The 20,212-nt window shown below is 50.4% G+C and overlaps 6 protein-coding genes across 6 annotated transcripts; 5 read left to right on the top strand and 1 right to left on the bottom strand.

Moving 5' to 3' along the window:
* Window positions 1-214: 214 nt before the first annotated feature.
* Window positions 215-2,254, top strand: COCSUDRAFT_14126 (S-adenosyl-L-methionine-dependent methyltransferase; the record flags this gene model as incomplete). The annotated part of the gene is made up of 5 exons (XM_005648892.1): window positions 215-366; window positions 664-776; window positions 1,182-1,256; window positions 1,540-1,704; window positions 2,055-2,254. The coding sequence occupies 5 exons, from the start codon at window positions 215-217 to the stop codon at window positions 2,252-2,254; spliced, it is 705 nt and encodes a 234-aa protein (XP_005648949.1).
* An 804-nt stretch (window positions 2,255-3,058) lies between these two features.
* On the top strand, window positions 3,059-4,693 carry COCSUDRAFT_61829 (hypothetical protein; the record flags this gene model as incomplete). The annotated part of the gene is made up of 5 exons (XM_005648891.1): window positions 3,059-3,106; window positions 3,218-3,281; window positions 3,558-3,650; window positions 3,970-4,064; window positions 4,631-4,693. 5 exons carry the CDS (start codon window positions 3,059-3,061, stop codon window positions 4,691-4,693), a joined length of 363 nt encoding a protein of 120 aa, XP_005648948.1.
* Window positions 4,694-5,437: 744 nt separating this feature from the next.
* On the top strand, window positions 5,438-7,285 carry COCSUDRAFT_65342 (hypothetical protein). The gene is made up of 4 exons (XM_005648890.1): window positions 5,438-5,705; window positions 6,110-6,194; window positions 6,427-6,471; window positions 6,772-7,285. Exons 1-4 carry the CDS (start codon window positions 5,529-5,531, stop codon window positions 6,813-6,815), a joined length of 351 nt encoding a protein of 116 aa, XP_005648947.1. The 5' UTR covers window positions 5,438-5,528; the 3' UTR covers window positions 6,816-7,285.
* A 1-nt stretch (window position 7,286) lies between these two features.
* COCSUDRAFT_46793 (hypothetical protein) lies at window positions 7,287-9,748 on the bottom strand. Its single transcript, XM_005648889.1, has 5 exons — window positions 9,348-9,748; window positions 9,167-9,240; window positions 8,759-8,913; window positions 8,250-8,399; window positions 7,287-7,823 (listed from the first exon to the last, which is right to left on the bottom strand). Exons 1-5 carry the CDS (start codon window positions 9,385-9,387, stop codon window positions 7,679-7,681), a joined length of 564 nt encoding a protein of 187 aa, XP_005648946.1. The 5' UTR covers window positions 9,388-9,748; the 3' UTR covers window positions 7,287-7,678.
* Window positions 9,749-10,173: 425 nt separating this feature from the next.
* Window positions 10,174-12,120, top strand: COCSUDRAFT_61826 (Extradiol aromatic ring-opening dioxygenase; the record flags this gene model as incomplete). The annotated part of the gene is made up of 5 exons (XM_005648888.1): window positions 10,174-10,347; window positions 10,541-10,680; window positions 10,979-11,114; window positions 11,367-11,528; window positions 11,887-12,120. 5 exons carry the CDS (start codon window positions 10,174-10,176, stop codon window positions 12,118-12,120), a joined length of 846 nt encoding a protein of 281 aa, XP_005648945.1.
* A 567-nt stretch (window positions 12,121-12,687) lies between these two features.
* On the top strand, window positions 12,688-18,465 carry COCSUDRAFT_28153 (glutamate dehydrogenase; the record flags this gene model as incomplete). Its single annotated transcript, XM_005648887.1, has 9 exons — window positions 12,688-12,914; window positions 13,088-13,308; window positions 13,871-14,076; window positions 14,694-14,826; window positions 15,249-15,378; window positions 15,822-15,952; window positions 16,403-16,586; window positions 16,979-17,188; window positions 18,248-18,465. Exons 2-9 carry the CDS (start codon window positions 13,117-13,119, stop codon window positions 18,463-18,465), a joined length of 1,404 nt encoding a protein of 467 aa, XP_005648944.1. The 5' UTR covers window positions 12,688-12,914; window positions 13,088-13,116.
* Between the last annotated feature and the right edge of the window lie 1,747 nt (window positions 18,466-20,212).

Raw genomic sequence — 20,212 nt, 5'->3', positions numbered from 1 at the left:
CTACCAGGGTCGGAAGAGCCTCCGCAGCGGAGCTCACAGCCGACAAGGTAAACGTCATTGCTATTAGATCCTAGGTCTATGTCTTCAGCGTTGTTTACCTCACTGTAACACTCTTAGCTCCTCTGAACTTCTGGCATCTTCAGCTCTGATAAGTCCTGCTGCAGCATCACTGCGCAAGCCCTCAAGTGAACTTGAGAGCAGCATGTCTACGTCAATGCAGGTATTGGAACAGCCAAACTGGCCGGACAGCCTGCCTTTCAGGGACGAGGACTTTCAGCGATATGACCCTAGCAGTGACAAACTCTTCTATGACCAACCGCGCTTTGTCACTCACATCGATGACAGTGCCATCGCTGCACTTACAAAGTGCGTTCTGCTGCCCTGCTGCACAAGTTGCTTTCGTGAAAAGGCTGTGGTCACCTTGACACCTGCTGGTGCGCTCGGAAGGCAATCATCCCCGACAGAGAAGATGAGCTTGGTCAAGAGTTCAAAGGGAAGCACTGGGATCGAGGACCTTTGAAGTCGTATATCTGTCACTGTCAAGCACTCGATTGAACAAGGGTGTAATGGTCAGGGGTTCCTTGAATGTGTCCCTCTTGGGCGACTCTTCCCGTTTTGAAGTCACTTTTGATGCCATGAACGTTTTCTGATAATCCTCTGCAGGTTCTACGAGAGGCAGTTTCCTCCCTCTGGCAGCGATGACGTGGCGATCCTGGACCTGTGCAGCAGCTGGATCAGTCATTACCCCAAAGACTACAAGGCCGGCCGCATAGCAGGTGCTGCCCCCCGACTCAAAATCTTACAAATGCAGGAATGTCTCGTGTAGAACACAATTAATGGGCACTTGTTACTCTGCATGTGCGCAGCAGTGCATGTTTGCTGCGTGAAAGCTTGAGAGGGGGACCTGTTTAAGGTAGCTGACACATCTGCCTAACAATGGCTGCAATCTGTGTGCGGAGCATCTGTACCAGCTCTCTGCTAAGTCTGCATGGCTGTGGCGTGCAATTGGATGGACTTGCATCGTGCAGGTCACCTCTTGTGTGTTGTGGCAGATGGGCAGCCTCGTTACGGGTCTTGGCTGTGTTTTCAAAAGCCATGATAGGGCTTCCAAAAATAGGTGGTGCATTTAAACGCTTACATGTAGAGAAGCTTGGCTGATCCTCACTTGGGGCCTGGTCCAGGTTTGGGCATGAATGATGAGGAGCTGAAACGCAATGTGGCGCTGACAGAGTGGGCAGTAAAGGATCTCAATGAAGGTGCGCTGCAGCTGATGGCAATTTGAAGTTCATGAAGATACCTGCAACCTTAAATTTTTTTGTCAAACGCAAGGGCAAGAGCATGGCAAGTAGTCGTTGGTGTGTAGTCAGATATTCACTTGCAGATAGACACAAGACATTACATGGTGCCTCTGGACCATGCACAACCTCTTGCACCAGATTTCCAGAGAGACAAATAAACGGTGTTGATATGGGTGCACAAAATTTGCAAGCAAAGCCTATCTTGGAGTTTCTCTCTGAATTTCAGATTTTCTTGTCGCAGACGCAAAGCTGCCGTACGAGGACAACTCGTTCGATGTGGTGACTAATGCTGTGTCGGTGGATTACCTAACCCGCCCACTGGAGGTGTTCCGGGAGATGCACCGCGTGCTCAAGCCTGGCGGGCAGGCCATAATGAGCTTCTCCAACCGATGCTTCCCCACCAAGGGTGAGCAAGCAATTTAGCACTTTCCTCCCTCCGGACCTTAAGGGCTTCCTAGGACCGGTTCACCTTCTGTACACGAGAACACCTGACTGCAAAGGCAGGGAAGCAAGGAGTTGCTCTGTGACCTTCCCGCCCAGGGCACTTGTGTGGGCAGACAGTGACTATTCAGCCTTGATCTTTACAAGAAACAGGGCTGATGCATATCGTGAAGAAACAACACTGACAGTGCTAGCTGCCACTGTTTTATCCTGAGCTTTACATCAAGACCTCATTGAGTAGTGCATTTCATTCAAGCGTGCGAGCAACAGAAGATGTGAGGCAGAGTGTATAAAGGCGGTGATTCTGTGCTGCAGCCATCGCGATCTGGACATCAACAGGAGATCTGGACCACATCTGGATTGTCGGATCCTATTACCACTATTCTGTGCCGGGCGGCTGGACGGCGCCAAAGGCCGAGGACATCACACAGCAGCCGCCCCTGGGAGGCTACTTTGGCAAGACAGACCCCATGTATGTGGTGCATGCTCGCAAGGCAGAGCTTAAGGACATGTGAGATTTTTGGTGAGTTCCGGTGTGCAAGAGGCCTCTAACTGGAAGTGTGCTGTGCAGCACATATGCGTAACATGATGTTGTAGTGCAGTAGATGAGTCTGATCAGCTTGTGTCTCACAGTGCTGATCCAATCACTGACTGAACTAGCTAGCAACAGCCTGTAGTCGTAGCTGAACATGATTGGTATCTCACTGAGGAGCTCGCAATTGAGAATCACGGTTGAACTGGTGATAAGCAAGAGTGATCATCGTTGGTTAGAGAGGAGATATACGTAATAACACATCGAATGGATGTTGCAAGAAAGATCTGCGTAGCAGCTGGACAGAGATGAATGAAAGATTTCGTAGGGGTGGGGGGACCTCGCAGGGAAACCTATATAGATGTCCACAATTGGCAACAATAATATTGGGCAAGCTCGATTCGGATAGCCTGCACATAATTCTGTCAGAGAAGACCTCCTCTCATCAATAGAATTATTTGCGCATCGCTACTGTCTCTATTTGCCGTCCACCCCAAAACTTTCAAGGCCTCGTAACGAGTCGCAATGCAGACGATCACCGCCTTCACCACGACCGTGCCCCAAGCTCGCAGGATTGTCAAGGCATCAGCATCTCGCCGTGATGTTCCTAAGGTAGTATTATTCTCGAAATGTCTGTGATCAGGGCGTGCCTGGCACGCTGTATCTCATGTACCCCTAATGCAAACGGGCATGGCATGCCGAGGAAGCATTCGAATGGGGTGTCCTTGGTTCTCTTCATACACTGCCGAGTCTTATAATTGCTCGTGAATCCGTGATGTGCCATTCGATGCAGGCGATGCTTGGACCACAGCAGGCACAGCCCAACCTGAAGAGGGTGCGTTCCTCGGATCAAGCTCTCAGTGAACCGCCTCAACAGCCTTGCTGTCTGCAGACATAGCATCGATCAATACACAAACTGAGAGGTGGACGTGTGTGCTAATTGCAGAATCTCGCAGGCGCAGGTTTGGGCGCACTCCTCGCAGCCCAATTGGCCATTCTGCCAGCAGCAAGTACGTTCATGTGTCACCTGTTTTGTCTTGTCCCCTTCAACCCCTTTTGAAAAGATCCAACAGTGCTCACAAGCAGTATTTATTCAAAAGAGATCAGTAATGCCTCAGCTTGTTGTTTAAAAGGGCTGTCTGCAGACACCAGCTGCTTTCCCACTGCACCTTCATCGAGGTTGCTTGAACGAGTGGTTTCGGTGGTGTCGACATCACTTCGATCATGACTTGACTTATTTATTGAGAACTTAGATGCTTAATGTAGTATCTTTGTGCTACTTGCAGTTGCTGGTCCCGATTTGCCCTTCGGCCTGAACAACCCCATTGGCGACGACATCCAAGAGACTCGCGATGCCTCCAAGATGCCTGCCAACCGGAGTGAGTCCCTTTGAATCCTTACAATACAACAAATGAAATTTCTGCTGCTAGTGTCCTACCTGATCATGACAATTTGAGTACTTTCTCTAGTGCATGCACCGTTGCGCAGGCAAGAAATCTGTACGAATGATCACCTGCTTGCAATAAGCTCCGTGCACAAAAGAACGTCGAGCTTGAGAATCAGACTATCTTGTCAACCTTGTCACTTGCCTGTCCTTGTTTGTGAGCCTACCTAGCAGCTGGTATGTCTTTTCTCCTACAAATTGCCTGCATCATTGTTAGTCAGGGCAGTGAAGTAATGACATTTTTGTTTGTGCAGGCGAGGTCGGCAGCGCGGCTGCGAGCGCCAAGTCCGACCAGGCTCAGAGCCTCTCTCGCAGTGTTGGCAAGGCCGCCGGCCGCCAGGGCACAGAGGTACGCCACTTAACAGATGGTTGTGCTGACTGCACAGACGTCGGGTTCAGAGGTGGGTGGAAGCAGGTTGTATTTAAATTGTAATAGTGCTTCGAGGGGACGACGGGAGCTATTTGGCAGCATGCAGCACACATCGCCACGTGCTGCTGCAAGTATCTCCACCAGCTCCGGCATGTGCCTGTTAGTCAGCATGCACCATGTTGAAATCACCCAGGGCTAATTAGAGAAAGAGGTATGCAGACATCAAGGCAGAGCGAGTGCACGTCATGTGACAAGAATAAAATAAACCCCGAGCCCAGGAGCATAAATGATTGCGCTAATGAAAAAAAGAGGTTGCACGTGCATGCTGAGATAAAGAAGATTGCTGGCTTTGCATGGAACCTTTTTCATTTTACGGGGCACAAAGGAATTAGAAAAGGCCGCACGTCCAACACTTGAAGTGTTGTTGTTTTGTCTTCATGGGAAGAAATCAGATGGTGGAGGTATGAAACATATTGAGGCATGGCTTGTCAGACCTGCAGCAGGTTGTCTGAGAGTTTACTAAGGCAGGTGCTGCATGCATGCAGGCAAACAAGGACAAGCCATCCATCACTGATGGCGCGGACTCTGGCACTCCCAAGACCTACTGAGAAAAGAAGGCTTACAGTTTGCACTTGGACCTGTTGATGGCATGAATTGAAGTTCTGCAAGTGGTTGGCAAGTTGACTGCAGATGCGGTGAGACTCAAATTTCGAGCAGATCTGGATAAACGTTTTGGTAAGTTTCGCCGGGGTGCAGCAAATTCTTTGCAAGACGTAATTGCTGAAGTGAAGCGAACATTTAAAGTATGATGCTGTGAGCTGAGCACCAACTGTAAGGATATAGTGCACCGAGCAATGTTGAAGCATACTTTGTCGTAGACGCTTCCAGCTTGACAAGGAAGACAGGCCAACACCAAATATAATCACAGACCTGCTCATCTCAGTGCCGTCAACCATCCCATGGCATTGCAGTCCCTGGCAGGCTGCACTTCACAGCAGACTCAGTCAGTTCTTCAATTGCAGCACGATGCCCAAAGGAGACTATAGCCTTACAGCGATCAATCACCCATCATGATATCATCGATGTGAACATCACCATGATGCCAGCGGCGAAGATGTTTGGACTGCGGCAGGTGATAAGATGGACATGCTACAGCAAGCATTGCTGTTCGTGTCTGGTGGACATCGAAACGACGGTCTAGATCATGTGAACATCGCACTAATCTCTGAAACAAAACGAAGGGGCGAAGCTTCCTTTCCAATGCCTATGAAGCTCGACCGAAGCTGCCAGCGAAGGGTGAAGCTGACTCGGAATTGGACAGCGATCCTAGTCCATCATTCTGTCCCAGGATCCATATCGCAGCCCAAACCTTTGCTCGAAGGATATATTTAGCATCATCGCTCGCTGCTGCTATAACCCTCTGCCCCTTCTCGTACAGCAGCAATGAAGGCCGTCCATGTGATCCTGTTCGCGGCGCTGGCTACCTTGTGTGCCGCCCGCGAGCTGAAGCAGGCGACCACCGGCAGGGTGACGTTCTTCGACAACACCAACTATAGCGGCGGTGGCCAGGCTTTCGAGGCCAGGGTGCCGGCGTCAGGCTGCGGCGACTGTAACGACCTGGTACGCAGTGAACCCTAGTCTAGTCTGTGATCCACTGCCTCTGAGACGGGTTTGACCAGAGAGAGTTACGGATCTGACACACAACCACTGGGTGCAAATTATGCTGCCATTCCTGATGCCTTAATGGCTTCTTGGGTGGGCGCACATTTACCAGGAGGATCCTTGCGGATCAGTTGTTTCTTGGTACACCCTGGTGACCTTTACTGGGATTATCTCTTGCACAATAATGATCACGCACCCCATATTCTGTATAAGGGAACTTGATCGACAGCGAGCTTTCCTATAGGATGTCATTCCTCCCATCGCTAGCTTCCTACCAGCAGCTTCCTATCATCCTGGGTATCAAAGGTATCAAAAATTTGATGTATTCTTCACTAACGACTGTCGTCGTACTTTGCCTGCAGAACTTCGTCAGGACGAACTCCTGGGAGTCGTACACCAGCAATGCAGGAAACTACATCGTTCTGTACGATGGCCACTTCTGCACAGGTAGCATCCTTATCCACAACCGCCTGTTTCATGGAGAAAGCTCAAGTAAGCAGTGGATCTGCCATGTTTGCATTGTATGGAGCCAGCAGAGGTGCAGCATTGCAACCTATACCTGCACGTTGGTCCCCAAACGCAGCGGCTGAACATCGTGATGCGATGCATGGACCAAGAATTGCGGGCATCTTTTGGGCTGAGGATTTGGCGCATTTGATTTGCATGCTGCTGCATACAGGCACGGCCTCCGGACAGCTGCCCGCCAAGCAAGGCCCCATCAGAGGTACAATTAGAACTTTTCATATCTCCTGGCATGTTCTCTGTCCTTTTGGTCCTTCCTAGTTGTGGTATCAATAAAGTGTGATCATCGGTTTGGGAGACGTGATAAGGGCATTTTCAACGCTCTCTGTTTACACCGCGAGACAGCCCTTCTTGGCGCTCGTGCTGTCTTCCATGTCCTGCATTCCACATTGGTTTGAAGCCCACACGACACAGGCAGCACAAAATTTGCTGCACATGAGAAATTTGGTTGGTTGTGATTTCATAGGCAGATGATGAACACTCTCTGTGTCACCTGTCGCAGGCAGCCTGGCTGATTCTGTGGATTCCTTCAAGCTCTGCAACTGATCGCAAGTTGCAGTTGAAGTCCAAGCGGGTGCATGTGAGCCAGAGTGTTGACTCAGCGAAGGCTGCGGCACTGGCCGAGTCATTGGCAAAACTGCAGAGTTAGAAGTCCATCAGTGTTTGGCATTGCGGCCACTGACTGGTTCTTGCGTGGGAGGTGATCATTAGTTAGCCTCTCTGCAGTCATCTGTAGATCTGGTCAAGATTTCCTTCCAAATTTAAGTGTATCTGAAGTTATTTGTCAGAGCTCTGGAAGTCTTTGTAGCAGAGGACACCCCGGTATGTGGGCCTAGAGGGTGACTGACACAAACAAAACAGATGTGATGTGTCATTCTTCTGGCGGTGCCCTAATTAAGGCTGGGAAGTGGCTTTGCTCGGTTTTGATTTGCTTTGGGTTGCATTGTCGCACACTCCACCATGTGTACTTCTGCAAAGAGTGCGAGCTGTTGTGTAGTTAATTCTCTTTCAAGTTCAGATAGGCAATCCCATCTTACCCAACCTGTCCTCAAAATCATACAGCACAACCTGTCATGAGATTAGTCATTGATGTTCCACGCTACTGTACATGGTCATTCAATTCACTGCTGAAGCTCAGTAAAACCGCTATGGCAGTCTGAACTTTCAGTGCTGCAAGCCTTCAATACACACACACTCATACAATTGTATTGTCATGTTTGAGACCATAGCATATGGTGCGCTTCCTTAGCAAGACAGACATGCACACACCAAAGGAATGTGGTTTCCAGGGAAATAAGAGGGAGGACTGCCTCACGAGTGCACAACATGCAGCAACAATGCAACGATCCTCTACCCAGGAGATCTAATTGATCACATCCATTTAAACCAACACATGAACTGCAAGCAGATCAGAGCTTTGATCTGATTCCTTCCTTGATGCCCAGAAGATCTGCCTGGCGCTTTTTGATCCGCCTGAACTCTTCAGTGACATATTCATGCAGCTTGTCCGGGTAAGTGATAGCGCTCCACTCGTTCAGGTCCCCAGCCTCCCACCTGCATTAAGGCACAAGCACTTTTAGAACACACTTGCATGCATGCATGCACTGCGATTGCTTACTTAGTTTTCCTGGGCCGGAACATGTTTGTGTTGTTTGCTGCAGAATCCTTCTACAGTGCATGGCGGCATTTTAATCTATGATTGCAATTGCAACGCATTCAAGTCCTGCACTTGCCCTTCCCTGAAATGGGCATGCGCAAGTGATTTCTTCAGAGAGAGTGTAAAAAAATTCCTTCCCTTGGTACCTTGGCACTGAGAGTGCTCAGGACACAACACATGTGATGACTTCATGCCACCAAACTATTTCGTATTTTGTCCTCCTCAAGCTTGCAAAGCTCTGCCAAAACCCACCAACGCCTGACACTGGCCAACGCACAGATGATTTCCTATCGTCTGCTAAAGAGGACATATTTGCAGCATACCTTTTGAGGATGACTCGGTAGGCTGACACATGCGCGACAAGTTGAAGCAGTAGAGGTTCCATCCGTGCGCTCTGCAGCAGGTCCGCATGGCGCACGATGATGTCAGCCGCCTTCTCATTCAGCGGCTGAAGCACCTCCTTCATCCACTGCCTGCGCATTTAATCATGATGACTATCTTTACATAAAGTTGCATGCTCTCAAACGTTTTGTAGAAGGACAGCTGATGTGAGCCCATGTTCCTTTGCCCCCAGATTGATGCCTGCAACAGCCATCCACGCATGACCTTTGAGAAAGTCACAAGCGAAGCGGCGTGTGTCGGGTACTATTGCCTTCTGCCCTGCCCCTTACCTTAAAAGAGCCGTTAAAGGGCTGATATTGTCTACAGAGGACAGGCCACCTCCTGCAACAGCTTGATCCCCCCAGATTTGCTACCCGATCATGTGCTAAGCAAGCTGTGGGGACATCTTCAATGCTGCAGTGAGGACCCAGGGAGGGAAGGGTGCGCGCGCCTGTAAATCTGGCCCTCTCTCCCCTCGGGATTCTCCCTGACGAGCTCCACAAAATTTCTGTCGCCGGCCTCTGGGCTGTGCTGGTGCACCATCGCCTCGAAAGCTGACTTTGAGGCTGTCACGCACGCCAACAGGGGTCCATAGAGCGAGCGCACCTGTGCAAGCAACATTCCTTGAGTTAGATGATTGCCCCTTTTTAAATGCAGAACAAGTACTTTCAAAAGCTTCCATGCTTTGCCACCACAGACACTGACTTCACGGCTTGATCGGCAGACAACAAGTGTCCTCTTCTGTCATTGCAGGTAATTTTCCTCAGAGACAGGCCGAGGTAGCCTTTCTGCACGAAGCACTTGACTGCAGGGTGCACATGTGATAAGAAGGCATTTGAGCAAAAGTAGAATGCTAGACCTGCTCATTGACACGCTCAATCTGTGCTTTGCGCTCCTCCGTGATCCTTGTGTTGTAATATGTGAAGAAGTAGCCTGTACACAAGTAGGGAGGAAGGTCGCGTCTGAACAAGCGCTCATTAGGAGGAATTCCTCAGTCAAATAGTCAAGAACAAAAGTATGTGGAAGGCTGCAGCGGTCACCTCCAAGTGCTGCAAGGATTGGGGTGGGAATGAGGGGCATCTAGTGGTCCGTCAGCTAATCACGAGACACGGCCCCTGCGCAAGAGGCGCGTGCTTGTGTTGCGTGCAGGTGCAACCGCAGAATCTACTTCTCGATGTGTACAGTTGAGTGCGCACTTCAATGAAGCATCGGTGGATTCTAGCCACCTCTAGAAGTGTGTTGGCAAACGCCTGCTAGCTAACTGGACCTTGTATCGATCCTTGTGCGGGTATTCACAAGGCGTTCAGAATACAAGGGTTCCCGTTCCTGCAGTATGATGACTGAGGAAATGCTTGTCAGCACAACAAGAGACCTTGCCGAAATGGCAGTAGCTTTGTCCAACCCACATAACCTGAACATCAAATTGCCTTATCCTCCGTTGGTGCTCACTATTCCCAGATCCTCATGAGACTGAATATTCATTTTTATATTAATAGGTTCTTCCACATGCTCAGCTTCCCCTTCCCGCGAAGCTGCCGGATCTTCATGCATGACGTGATAAGCTCCTCTCTGGCATAAGGAATGTGCGGATTCATGTGTCTTCGTGCATGAAATATCAGCGTCGTAATTACACGATAGTTGATCATGTATTTACGACGCATCGACTGAAGTTTTTGATTCACAGTGGCAACTAGGGACTTGGACCTTCACATGCCGAAGCAGACCTAAGCCTGCACTGCAGCACGAGTGCGCCTGTACATGCTCTGCAAGTCCATCGTGTAGTCTAGCATTAACATTATCTACTGAAGGTAGAAACAAGGTATCCATCATCATAATCAGGCACTTAAATAGTACGAGAGAGGTGGGATGAACGCAACGACGTCAGTCAAGCAGCCTGCTGTGTTTGTGGCCCACGGTGGGGGACCGCTGCCTCTGTTGGGCCATCCTGGGCACGCAGGTCTCACCAAGTGGCTGCAGAGATACTCGGCCTCTCTGCATGCTCAGCCCAAGGCCATCCTGGTTATTTCAGCCCACTGGGAGGTGATGTTCCACTCTCTAGTGCCAGTAGTAATTAATTGTGCCTCTCTCATTTTCGTTGTCCTAATTATTACATTTCATCGTATCTTTCGATCTTGCGCCGCATGGACCTCCCCCTGGAGATTCTGGCAAATTTCAGAGGCGTTTCACCATGGCGCTACTGGTGACCCAAATTATTGCTCTATGTGCTGTGCAGGAGGCAAATCCTACCCTGACAAGCGGCACTGCGCCAGAGCTCATCTATGATTACTACGGCTTCCCACCAGAGTCTTACCAGATAAAATACCCGGCCCCTGGCTCAGCCAATTTGGCGCAGCGTGCTGCCGGCCTTCTAAGGTGATAATCTGCACATAAACTTCCCAGAAAATGCATGCATATTTTGGAAAATATTCCTGAAATCTGTAATGCATCTCATTATGTCTCTGACGCATGTTTCACACTTTCCTAATATATCATTCAACCATGATGTTTGCACTATCTGATGTACTCTGTTGACACTGCAAGGCAGCCCTTTCCGAAACTTTCATGCTTGCAATGCCTTCATGCCTTGCAATCTATCTATTCTCAAGAAGGTCCACAATCTTCCCCTGGCAGCAGCGAGGGCCTCACCGTGAGATGTGTGCGTACAATGCAGAGAGGCGGGCTTTGCGCCAAAGCTGGACGCGAAGCGCGGATTTGACCACGGCACCTTTGTGCCGCTGAAGCTGGCGTTCCCTGCTGCAGACATCCCTGTCGTCCAGCTGTCAATGCTGTCCTCGCTCAACCCTCAGGTAAATATGAAGCTCCATTTCGTCACGTGCGGAGGAGACCGCTGTCTTGGCAGAGAGACAGCTTTGCACGCGAGCGTCTCTGATGGCATGCACGCCTATCTCCAGGAATATTGCTTGTTGATGCATTATGCACTGTTGCTACAGTCTGCAAGGGCAGGGCAGAACAGGCAAGTGCACAAAGCTTCAAATCCTCCAAATTGGCGGATGAAGTCCAGTAAAGAAAGTAGAGATAGTGACTGGATGCTCTTGCAGGAGCACATGCGCATGGGGCAGGCGATAAGCGCGCTGCGGGACGAGGGCGTGCTGCTGTTTGGGTCGGGAATGTCTTTCCACAACATGCGCGGCTTCGCCCGCGGCGGCGGCGTCAGCGCCGCACTGGCCGCCAGCAAGGCGCGCAACTGGCACAATTGCTGCGTTATACATTGTATCCCTGGATTGATGTCTCAATCAACGACAAGAGCCGGGCTCTGTAGTCGTAACAGGCTGCCGAGCTGCACTACTGGTTCTGCAAGTATTATTTGCATCATGTGTTCATTGGCAGGGTTGTGTTCCCTGTTTTTTTACAGCTTGTGCATGTCCATACGTTACCCGCTTAGGTTGCCAAGTCTCAGCTGCTTGTATCAATTTCGGCAGGGGTGCATGTATGCGCAAAGCTTGAGCCACTGAGTCGGATCCTGCAACAGGCCTAACAGGAGCGGCCTTCCAAGCCAGTGCTTGTCATAAGTCTGAACGCGGGCCAAGAGCTAAGCGGCCTTTGCTGTGTGGTGCGCAGGAGTTTGACACATATCTCCATGACGCACTGACTAACTCACAGCACAGCGCAGCGCAGCGGCAGGGGCTCATGGAGCACTGGGAAGAGGCGCCCAGCGCCAGAGAGTGCCATCCTCGGGAGGAACACCTGCTGCCGCTGCATGTGATTGCCGGGGCTGCCAATGGTCCCGGAAGGGTGGTGTTTGACGATGAGCTGATGGGCATCAAAGTGTCCTCCTTCCAGTTTGATGGGTAGAGGAAGTCTGAGGGAATAGTGGGTAAGTATTGGCACAGCGGCGGTTGAGGACATGGATTTACTGTATGTGCATGATGTATTTGTTGTGCTGGAGTTCGTATTTTTGAGGAAGTCTGTCATTACACCGAGGTACTTGAGTATGTCATATGAATGCAGTCCCATCGGTTGGGTGAACGATCATGCTTCGACTGCGGAGTGTTGTCACATCACGTAGCTGCCAAGAAATTCTTCTGTGCAACCTAATGCCTTGATGGATTGGCTCAATCCGCTTGATCGAGCGGTACAATGACGGATGTATGGTGCAAGATGATCGGGTTCCACCTATCTTATGTCTCCATGGACTGCTCACAAGGCATAAACCCTCGTGGGGACCCGTTCGCAGTTTTTACTGATCCGAGAGTGCTTGCAAAGCAATGAGATCGTGGGATACCGCTTAAGTTCAGTAGATTCGGCACGTGCTCGCTTGATGCCAAAATGCTGAGGTGGATCGATACACGTACATGTCCGAAGGAAACCCCCTTATCTGCGAGGCATTCTTGATAGCTCACGACCACAAAGATTGTCATAGAAGCATTGAAAGTCGTTCAGCAGTGCAGGACCAGTGATTAAAGCGCCATCCTTCAAGATATTTGGGATGCGAAAAGCTAACAGAGGGAGGGGGGCTTCTCTCCTCTGATTGATCAATTCACGCGCCATCTCAGCATATAAGAACATTTCTGTTTGTTGCAAATCAGGCATCTTCATTTGTCGTAGCACTCTGAAGCGACCTTCGAAATTATTCACGACCTAGTAAGGTAAGACCAGCAATCGTTATCATATCATTAGTTGCTACATCGCAAATTTTACCTCTTGTTGTGCTGTACTTTCTAATCATCTCGTAGTAGGTGCAAGGGATCGGATTGTTCCTGCGGGCATGCACTTCAGCGTGACACACGTTTCACAGGAAGGAGACTTTGTTTCATTTCAGGGTGCTGCCAACAGAGGCACGAAGCAGGCATGCTGCTCAGGCGGACGGCATCGAATGCCTTGTTGAGGCATGTCAGAGGAGCGTTGCAGGTGCAACATGCGAGAGGCCAGCATGCTGCGTCAGCCCTGGATCAGTTCTCTGGCGAGGAGCTGTACGAGCCTGCATACTCGGAACCCCCTAAGGGCACCCAGTCCCACCGGACAGACACATTTGTAAGAGAGGTGCCTGATCTGCCAAGCCCTCTGTCGTTGCACCGCTCGTCTGCCCTTATAGCTTGACATGGAGGGCCGTTTCTCAACACGGCAGGCTACCGAAGTGTGTATCATATGATGTGATCCATGTGGCACCCGCCCCAGAAGCCTTGCTTTGTTCACGAGTATCTTCCATTTTGAGCCATTTGGATGCATGTCTGAAACATTCGTCCTGCAAACAGTGAAAAATCTGCTGGCAATCCAGAGAGGCCCCACCAGACCGCAAAATTGCTCTTATGTGATCTAAATCAGGAGTGCAAAGCCATCATTGATTTGCAGATGCAACTTTTCTAATCTGACTGACACTTGTGCAAGGATGTGATGGGGCGTCCGCTCACACCCTGTTACCCCGCAGCACATGCTTGCAAAAGTCCTTTCATTTTATGCAGTCGCTGGCACCTTAAGTCGGAGAATTCTTTCAACGAGGAAAGGGCATGTAGATGTACGGGGCAGAAGCTGTGGTAATGTGCATAGAGCACATCAACATTTAGAGCTGGTTTGTCTGACATGCACCCATGTCTGGTCTGCTCAGGCGTTCCAGGTGCTGGACTACCCAGAGCGCCTGCAGAAGCTGCTGCTGACTCCCCAGCGCGAGCTGCATGTGGAGCTTAACATCACCCGGGACAACGGCGAGATCGAGATCTTCAACGCGTACCGCGTGCAGCATGACAACAGCCGCGGCCCTTTCAAGGGGGGGTTCCGCTTCCACCCCAATGTCAGCATGGATGACGTACGCAGGTGTGCTGTGGATCATGTAGTCTAGTGAAACACACCGCAATCAGGATCACGGCTGCGGTTATCATGATGTGGTCATTCAAAAGTGGTTGTGGGGTGCGGTGCAAGGAATCACTAGTTTTTGAATGATGGCATGCTGCTCACAAGACAAAAGGTCTCAGTAAAGGCCTGAGACGCTCTGATGTCAGGCCATGCTTTCCGCGAGTGGTAGGTGTCTCAAGAAAGCGGTGGCCCATCCAGTGCTGTCAAGAAAGTGTGGATTCTGAGGAGTACATGGGGTGCATTGAGCACGTCTGCATGTCTGAAAATGGGGCATGCCTTTTACCCATTTTCACACATGCAGCTCAGCTCAGTGCATTCATGAGCCGGGCAATATTTGTGCGCCCACACCCTGAAGCCCATGATATTTGCTCACACACTTGCATGCATGCATCTTGCTTGGTGGAATCCGGGTGACTTCAGTACTTTGCTTGCACACATACTCTGCTTCTTTAGTGTTCCTCCGCTCTTGGATTCCCGCACCAGCCAGACATCCTGCTGTGCGCAGAATGATCGCAGACAAGAGCTCTACAGATGAATTGAGATATTCCGATAACCTGAAAATGGGTCATTGTTTGCAGCCTGGCTAGCCTGACGACGTGGAAGACAGCGGTTGTGGACGTTCCCTTTGGAGGCGCCAAGGGCGGAGTGCGTTGCGACCCCAAAGACCTCACAGAGGCAGAGCTCGAACGCATCACCCGCAAGCTCGTGCAGGCGCGTGCACATTCCCCCCTGCTTATACTCTTTACCCTTACACTTTGAAACCCAGGAGTGTTGTTCTTTAAACATGTGGGACCCCCCTTTTTGCTGTACATGTGATGCAAACATGCCGCGATTGGCATGGGGCATGCTTGGTCGTGAACGCTAACAGAGCTATTTCCAGCTCTGTTGCACGATCCAAGGATACCGCAGGTCATCTTCGGCATGTTTGCACCACACAGGATTCTGAAACCCTGTGTGCAGTCCTAAGATGTGACTATTCGGTTTCGGTATTGCGTGTCAAGAGGCACATGCGCAGCTCGGAAGCGCCATAACTGAGCCCAATTCGGGGCAGTTCAAACAATATCATCTATCATTTCAGTCCTTGAAGGTTTTGGCTTGGCATGTGACGGCACATGCGCGCGTGCTGCGCGCAGGCGCTGAAGGACTGCGTGGGGCCGGACCGAGACATCCCCGGGCCGGAGATCAGCGCAGGCTCCAAAGTCATGTCCTGGTGGTTTGATGAGTACAGCAAGTACAAGGGATTCTCCCCTGCCTGTGTCACGGGTAAGCCCTTGCCCTGCTCAGAAAAATCCTTGATGCTGACTGAAGACCCTAATTGCCAGAGGCAAAGCGTCTGCAGACAAGGCACAGGGAACAAGCTGCCACAATATAGAGCTTGTAAGAAGGGGCAGAGATCTCTTAGAGTTCTCCATGCCAACACGACTGTGATACACAGAAGCGTTTAAGAGACGCAACAGATGGTAGAGACTCGTCATAGTGTTCACATGTGAAAGATACTCCAGCAAAGTGTATTCAAGGCACTGGCTTTGTTGGAGCTCCTTCGTGTTTGAACAACATGGTGAGGTGCTGGATCCACGTGCATGCGCGCATTTTGTTGCTCGAGATGTTTGCTCGGCGCATCGAAGCTTTGAAAGGCGATCTGCTGCACAAGGGAATATGCTTGTGTCAGGCCATGCTAGACGCTGACATGTGCAATGTCCATGCAGGCAAGCCGATGACGCTGCATGGCAGCTACGGGCGGGAGTACGCGACTGGCAGAGGAGTCGTTTTAGCCACAAGGGAGCTGCTGCGAAACGAGCACATGGGCAAGATCGCCGGCAAGACCTTTGTTATCCAGGTGAGAGCACGAGGCTGGGCTCAGTACAAATCCTGTGAAGACCTGTGCACTGGCAAGCCAATTGAGTGGTACATGGAAGCTCCGTGTAGATCTTCTGCATGTTTAAATGTTTGCATCACTGATGGTAGTGTCTGGTCCATGTCATGACACTTCATGGGAGGACTCCATCTGGCACAGTCTGCTTGCATCGGCCAGACCTTGCTTGATGTCTCAATGTGCATGCTACATCACAGCTTCCAAGGGTGTTCCCCACTACGCCCCTGCTGGGTTGAGTTGAGAGGAATTTAGCAATCTTAATTGCAATCTTAATTGACACCACTGAACGCACTGCGTGTACCCAAGAGGCACGTACACAAGCACGCTTTATTTCATGATACAGAAGCCCGTAATGGAAATTGTTTCTGCGGTATACCGTAAATATCTTCCAGATGAACATGATTTTGTCTTGAGCAGGGGTTTGGCAACGTGGGCGGCTGGGCGGCGGAGCTGTTGGAGCTGTACGGGGGCAAAGTGATAGCGGTGTCTGACCGCACCGGGGCCATCTACAACCCAGAGGGACTCGACATCCGCTCACTCAAGCGCCACATCAAGGCCCAGCCCCCCTTTGGCGGCCACATGAGCTCCTTCCCAGGAGGTGACCCCTCTGTGGTTCTGCTCAGCTCCTTTTTCTGCCAGGTTGTTGCCCTGGTTAGGTATGCTTCTGTGAAAAACAGGTGAACATCTGATTTAGCATAGAGTGCATGGTTTCTCCTAGTATCGCTTGTTTCCTGTTGTTGAGACATGTTGAGACGTTTGGGTGTTGCTGCATGAGGTATGGTGCTTGAGGAGACAACATTTCCAAAGCTCATTGCCGCGGCACTCGAACGTCATTTAAGAGCTTTGCAGCGCTGACTGTCAACAGCGAATGCGCAATCTGTGTTACTACAGCAGGGGGATTTAATGCCGTATAACAAGGCCTGGTGTCATCGAGGTGTAAGCCCTCACTACAAAATTTAGAATTAGGGGTAATTCATGCACTGCGCGCAGGGGAGCGGCTAGCTATAGAAGAGCTGCTGACGATGCCGTGCGATGTCTTCATCCCGGCAGCGGTGCCTGATGTGATCACAGAAGAAGTTGCGACGAAGCTCAATTGCAAATACGTGGTCGAAGCAGCCAACGGGCCAACGACCCCTGAGGGAGATAAAGCGCTGCGCGAGCGGGGCATCGTTGTCCTGCCTGATGTGTATGCAAACGGAGGTGAGTTTGCATCATGTATCATAATAATGATAACCTTTATGTTGGCAAACCCAGAGCCCAGAGGGCCATAGGGCATAATATATCATGTGAAGGCCCCTTCATATGAGGGTCAGAGCCCTGACACCTATATCAATGTATGGGTCAAGTCCAATGGAGGTATGGATTTGACAAGTTGTAGTATTGTCCTGTTGAGGGAGGGTCTTACAGCCGGATGTGTGTACGCCAATGGTGGTAGGGTCTCGTCCTGCTGTATAAACACCCCTGTCAAGGAGGGGTTTTTAAAGGTCCAGGTGTAGCGAAGGGTGTGGCTCTGTTGAGAAGGGATCGACACTCTGACTCCTATATGCCCCACAGAGGGTATAATTTTTTTCAATGCACCCCCGTGGAGGAAGGGTCAGAACCCTGCATCATGGGTTTTGGTCTGGAGAGATGCCAATCTACCGTGCAGAATGGTTAGATCATTGGGAGACAGTCTCTTTCATCAGAGCTTAAGTGTGGTGCGATGGGGAGCAAGGATCGGGCTAGCACTGCATGATATTTGCGATACCAGTCACTTCTTATTATGAAAGGGGTGGAATTAGTATGGCGGAATACAGGCAGTGCTAGCTTGGTCTCTGACATCGTGTGCATGAGCTGTCACATGTGCTTTGCCACCGAACATTCACGGCATCACCCAGCCCGTGCATGCAATCAGGCCAGATTAGTGTTGGCTTCTCAAATCGGCCAGAATCTTTTGGCTGCAGCCATTCCAGTGTCCCATTGCAGCTTACAGCGGTGAAATCTTTCTGTGCATAAGCTTATTTCAAGGCAGTGCCCTGGCATGAGCGCTTGCATTTACGACTCAGCAGAAGCTCTTGCCTGCAGCCTTTCTGGTGTCTTGTCTTGAAATCCCTTATCAAAAAAGCAACTTGGCTGATTGCTCTTGTGTGCATGTCCTAATGCCTGGACTCTGCTGGCATGCACCTTCTGCAGGACCCAAGTACTTGCTAAGGCCTTGTGATTTTGTGGAAGGGATGCGCAACTAATAGGGATTTGACCAGCGGATTTGCATGCGCGCAGGCGGCGTGATAGTGAGCTTCTTCGAGTGGGTGCAGAACCAGCAGACCTTCCGATGGGAGGAGGAGGAGGTCAACAGGCGGCTCGACCGCAAAATGACTGATGCATTTGAGAGGATTTGGGACGTGCACACAACTCAGAAGCTGCCACTTCGCACTGCAGCCTATGTGCTGGCTCTGCGCTCAGTCACACAGGCCACCATGATCCGCGGCTTTGACTGAACAAATGAGGGCCTGCCATGAGTGTCGCATCGCTGGCCTGATCTGGCAGAGCAGAAGCTGCAAGAAGTTGCTGACTGGGCGTCTGGGGAATCATAGCGTTATCTGCAGCATTGACTGAGCAAGGCGCTGCCTGAATGTGGCCATGGTGGCTTGCCTGATCTGGCAATGCAGAAGCTGCAGGAAGCTGCCAACTGGGAAACTTACAGGGACTTTTTGCCTGGTTTGGCATTGAGAAGCTGCAGGAAGCTGCCGACGGGGTTGTTTGTGGGGGTTGTGCCTGATCTGCGGCTTTGACTGAGCGGCTGTAACAGCTCTTCTGGTGCCCAGCAACTGCACATGAATGTCCGGTGCACCCAAGTGATGGTGCCTGCCTTGCTTGCCCAGACAAAATGGTGACAAATTCAGGCATTTAAATTGCGATGAGCTATTGGTTTTGCCGATGGCAGCCAATCAGCCAATCACAGAGTTGACTGGTGCTTTCATGGGCCTGAAAGCATTTTCGCATGGCAGTGAAGTAATGGTGCTGGCCAGAGTGCAACAGAGGTGTTTTCAAATAGCAGGCGACGCTTGTAGGAGGCAGCTGCTGTAGCAGTAGTTTATGTCATGCAAACCATCATAGACTAAAGAAGCTTGATTTCCATGTCAATTGCGAAAGGCATGTGCATCCGGCATTGTTGGAACGCATGCAGCTGTCACAATGTAGAGTACGTGGTATTCACATGGGTCTGGATTTTACAAAAAATCACTAGATCTGCACTCAATCCCGAAAATAGCCGTCACAAGTGCTTCTCAAAGCCAATTTTGTCCTGCTGATGCAGCTGATGCAGATGCGCCTGCAGTTCCTCTGCTGCTTGTGCTGCCTTGCTCTTCACTAGAGCGTTCAAACTTTAAACAAATTCGGAATTCCTAATCCCTGTGCTGCAGAGATCCTTTGTATCTTCCTGCCTCGGCTGTGAAAATAGCTGTTATATGCATGAAGAGAGATTGGCAGACATCAAAAGCACCATGCGCATACATGTGCCTATACTATGGTATTGCTGGAAATTGCGCCGCAAAGCATCTCAGCAAGCATGCACACATCACAGCTGCTTTACACTGGTGCAGAGCCATGTGTTTGCCAATTACAAATACTTATAACTTTGAAAGCCTTGGGTATAGCACCAGCCAGTACCCAAAAGAAAGATCTTTATCGAGTGTCTAACCATGCTAAATTGGCACGGTCAGCAAGAACCTGAGTAAACTTAGCAACATCAATGGAAGTCAACTTTGAAGCACTGAGGACAAGATCATAGCCTAATTTGCGTACACCTTTGATAATAGACCAAGCTCAATTAATTTCATATGAATAATCATCACATTACTTGTCACAACAGACTGGCAGACATCAAGGGCAATGCGCTTATAGGAAGTTGCATCTAGAAGGGAAGCTAGAATATCCCAAAAGCGGACAGCACGGAGCCAGGACTCATTCTCAAAAGGCTGAACTTCAGGTTCCTTCATCAAGATCGCTGTGGCCACAGTAGACCTAACACCAACAACCTGTTTGAGAATCCGTAAATGTGAAAGCCCTAACGATTCCCGAGTAGATGACAGAGGTGCTCCGAGGCGGTAGGGGCCCCATAAGTCTGAGCCATACCGACCAGTAGGCGGCACACATGTCTTATACGATTGTAACAACAGCCCAATGGAAGCAACACATTGGAGCTGCCCAAATTGTCGCTGTAATAGCGCCCATGCGCCCATACTT

Source organism: Coccomyxa subellipsoidea (genome assembly GCF_000258705.1).
Source record: "Coccomyxa subellipsoidea C-169, whole genome shotgun sequence".
Taxonomy (NCBI): domain Eukaryota; kingdom Viridiplantae; phylum Chlorophyta; class Trebouxiophyceae; family Coccomyxaceae; genus Coccomyxa; species Coccomyxa subellipsoidea.
This window is presented reverse-complemented; position numbering and strand designations above follow the sequence as displayed.

Excerpts from the sequence above, each read along its gene's own strand:
- COCSUDRAFT_65342 (XM_005648890.1), top strand. The coding sequence starts at position 5,529 with ATGAAGGCCGTCCATGTGATCCTGTTCGCGGCGCTGGCTACCTTGTGT. Across the intron at positions 5,706-6,109 it reads GCGGCGACTGTAACGACCTG|AACTTCGTCAGGACGAACTC; the intron begins GTACGCAGTGAA and ends CTTTGCCTGCAG. Across the intron at positions 6,195-6,426 it reads CGATGGCCACTTCTGCACAG|GCACGGCCTCCGGACAGCTG; the intron begins GTAGCATCCTTA and ends TGCTGCATACAG.
- COCSUDRAFT_46793 (XM_005648889.1), bottom strand. The coding sequence starts at position 9,387 with ATGCCCCTCATTCCCACCCCAATCCTTGCAGCACTTGGAG. Across the intron at positions 9,241-9,347 it reads AATCCTTGCAGCACTTGGAG|GCTACTTCTTCACATATTAC; the intron begins GTGACCGCTGCA and ends ACTTGTGTACAG. Across the intron at positions 8,400-8,758 it reads AGAGAGGGCCAGATTTACAG|GCAGTGGATGAAGGAGGTGC; the intron begins GCGCGCGCACCC and ends TTAAATGCGCAG.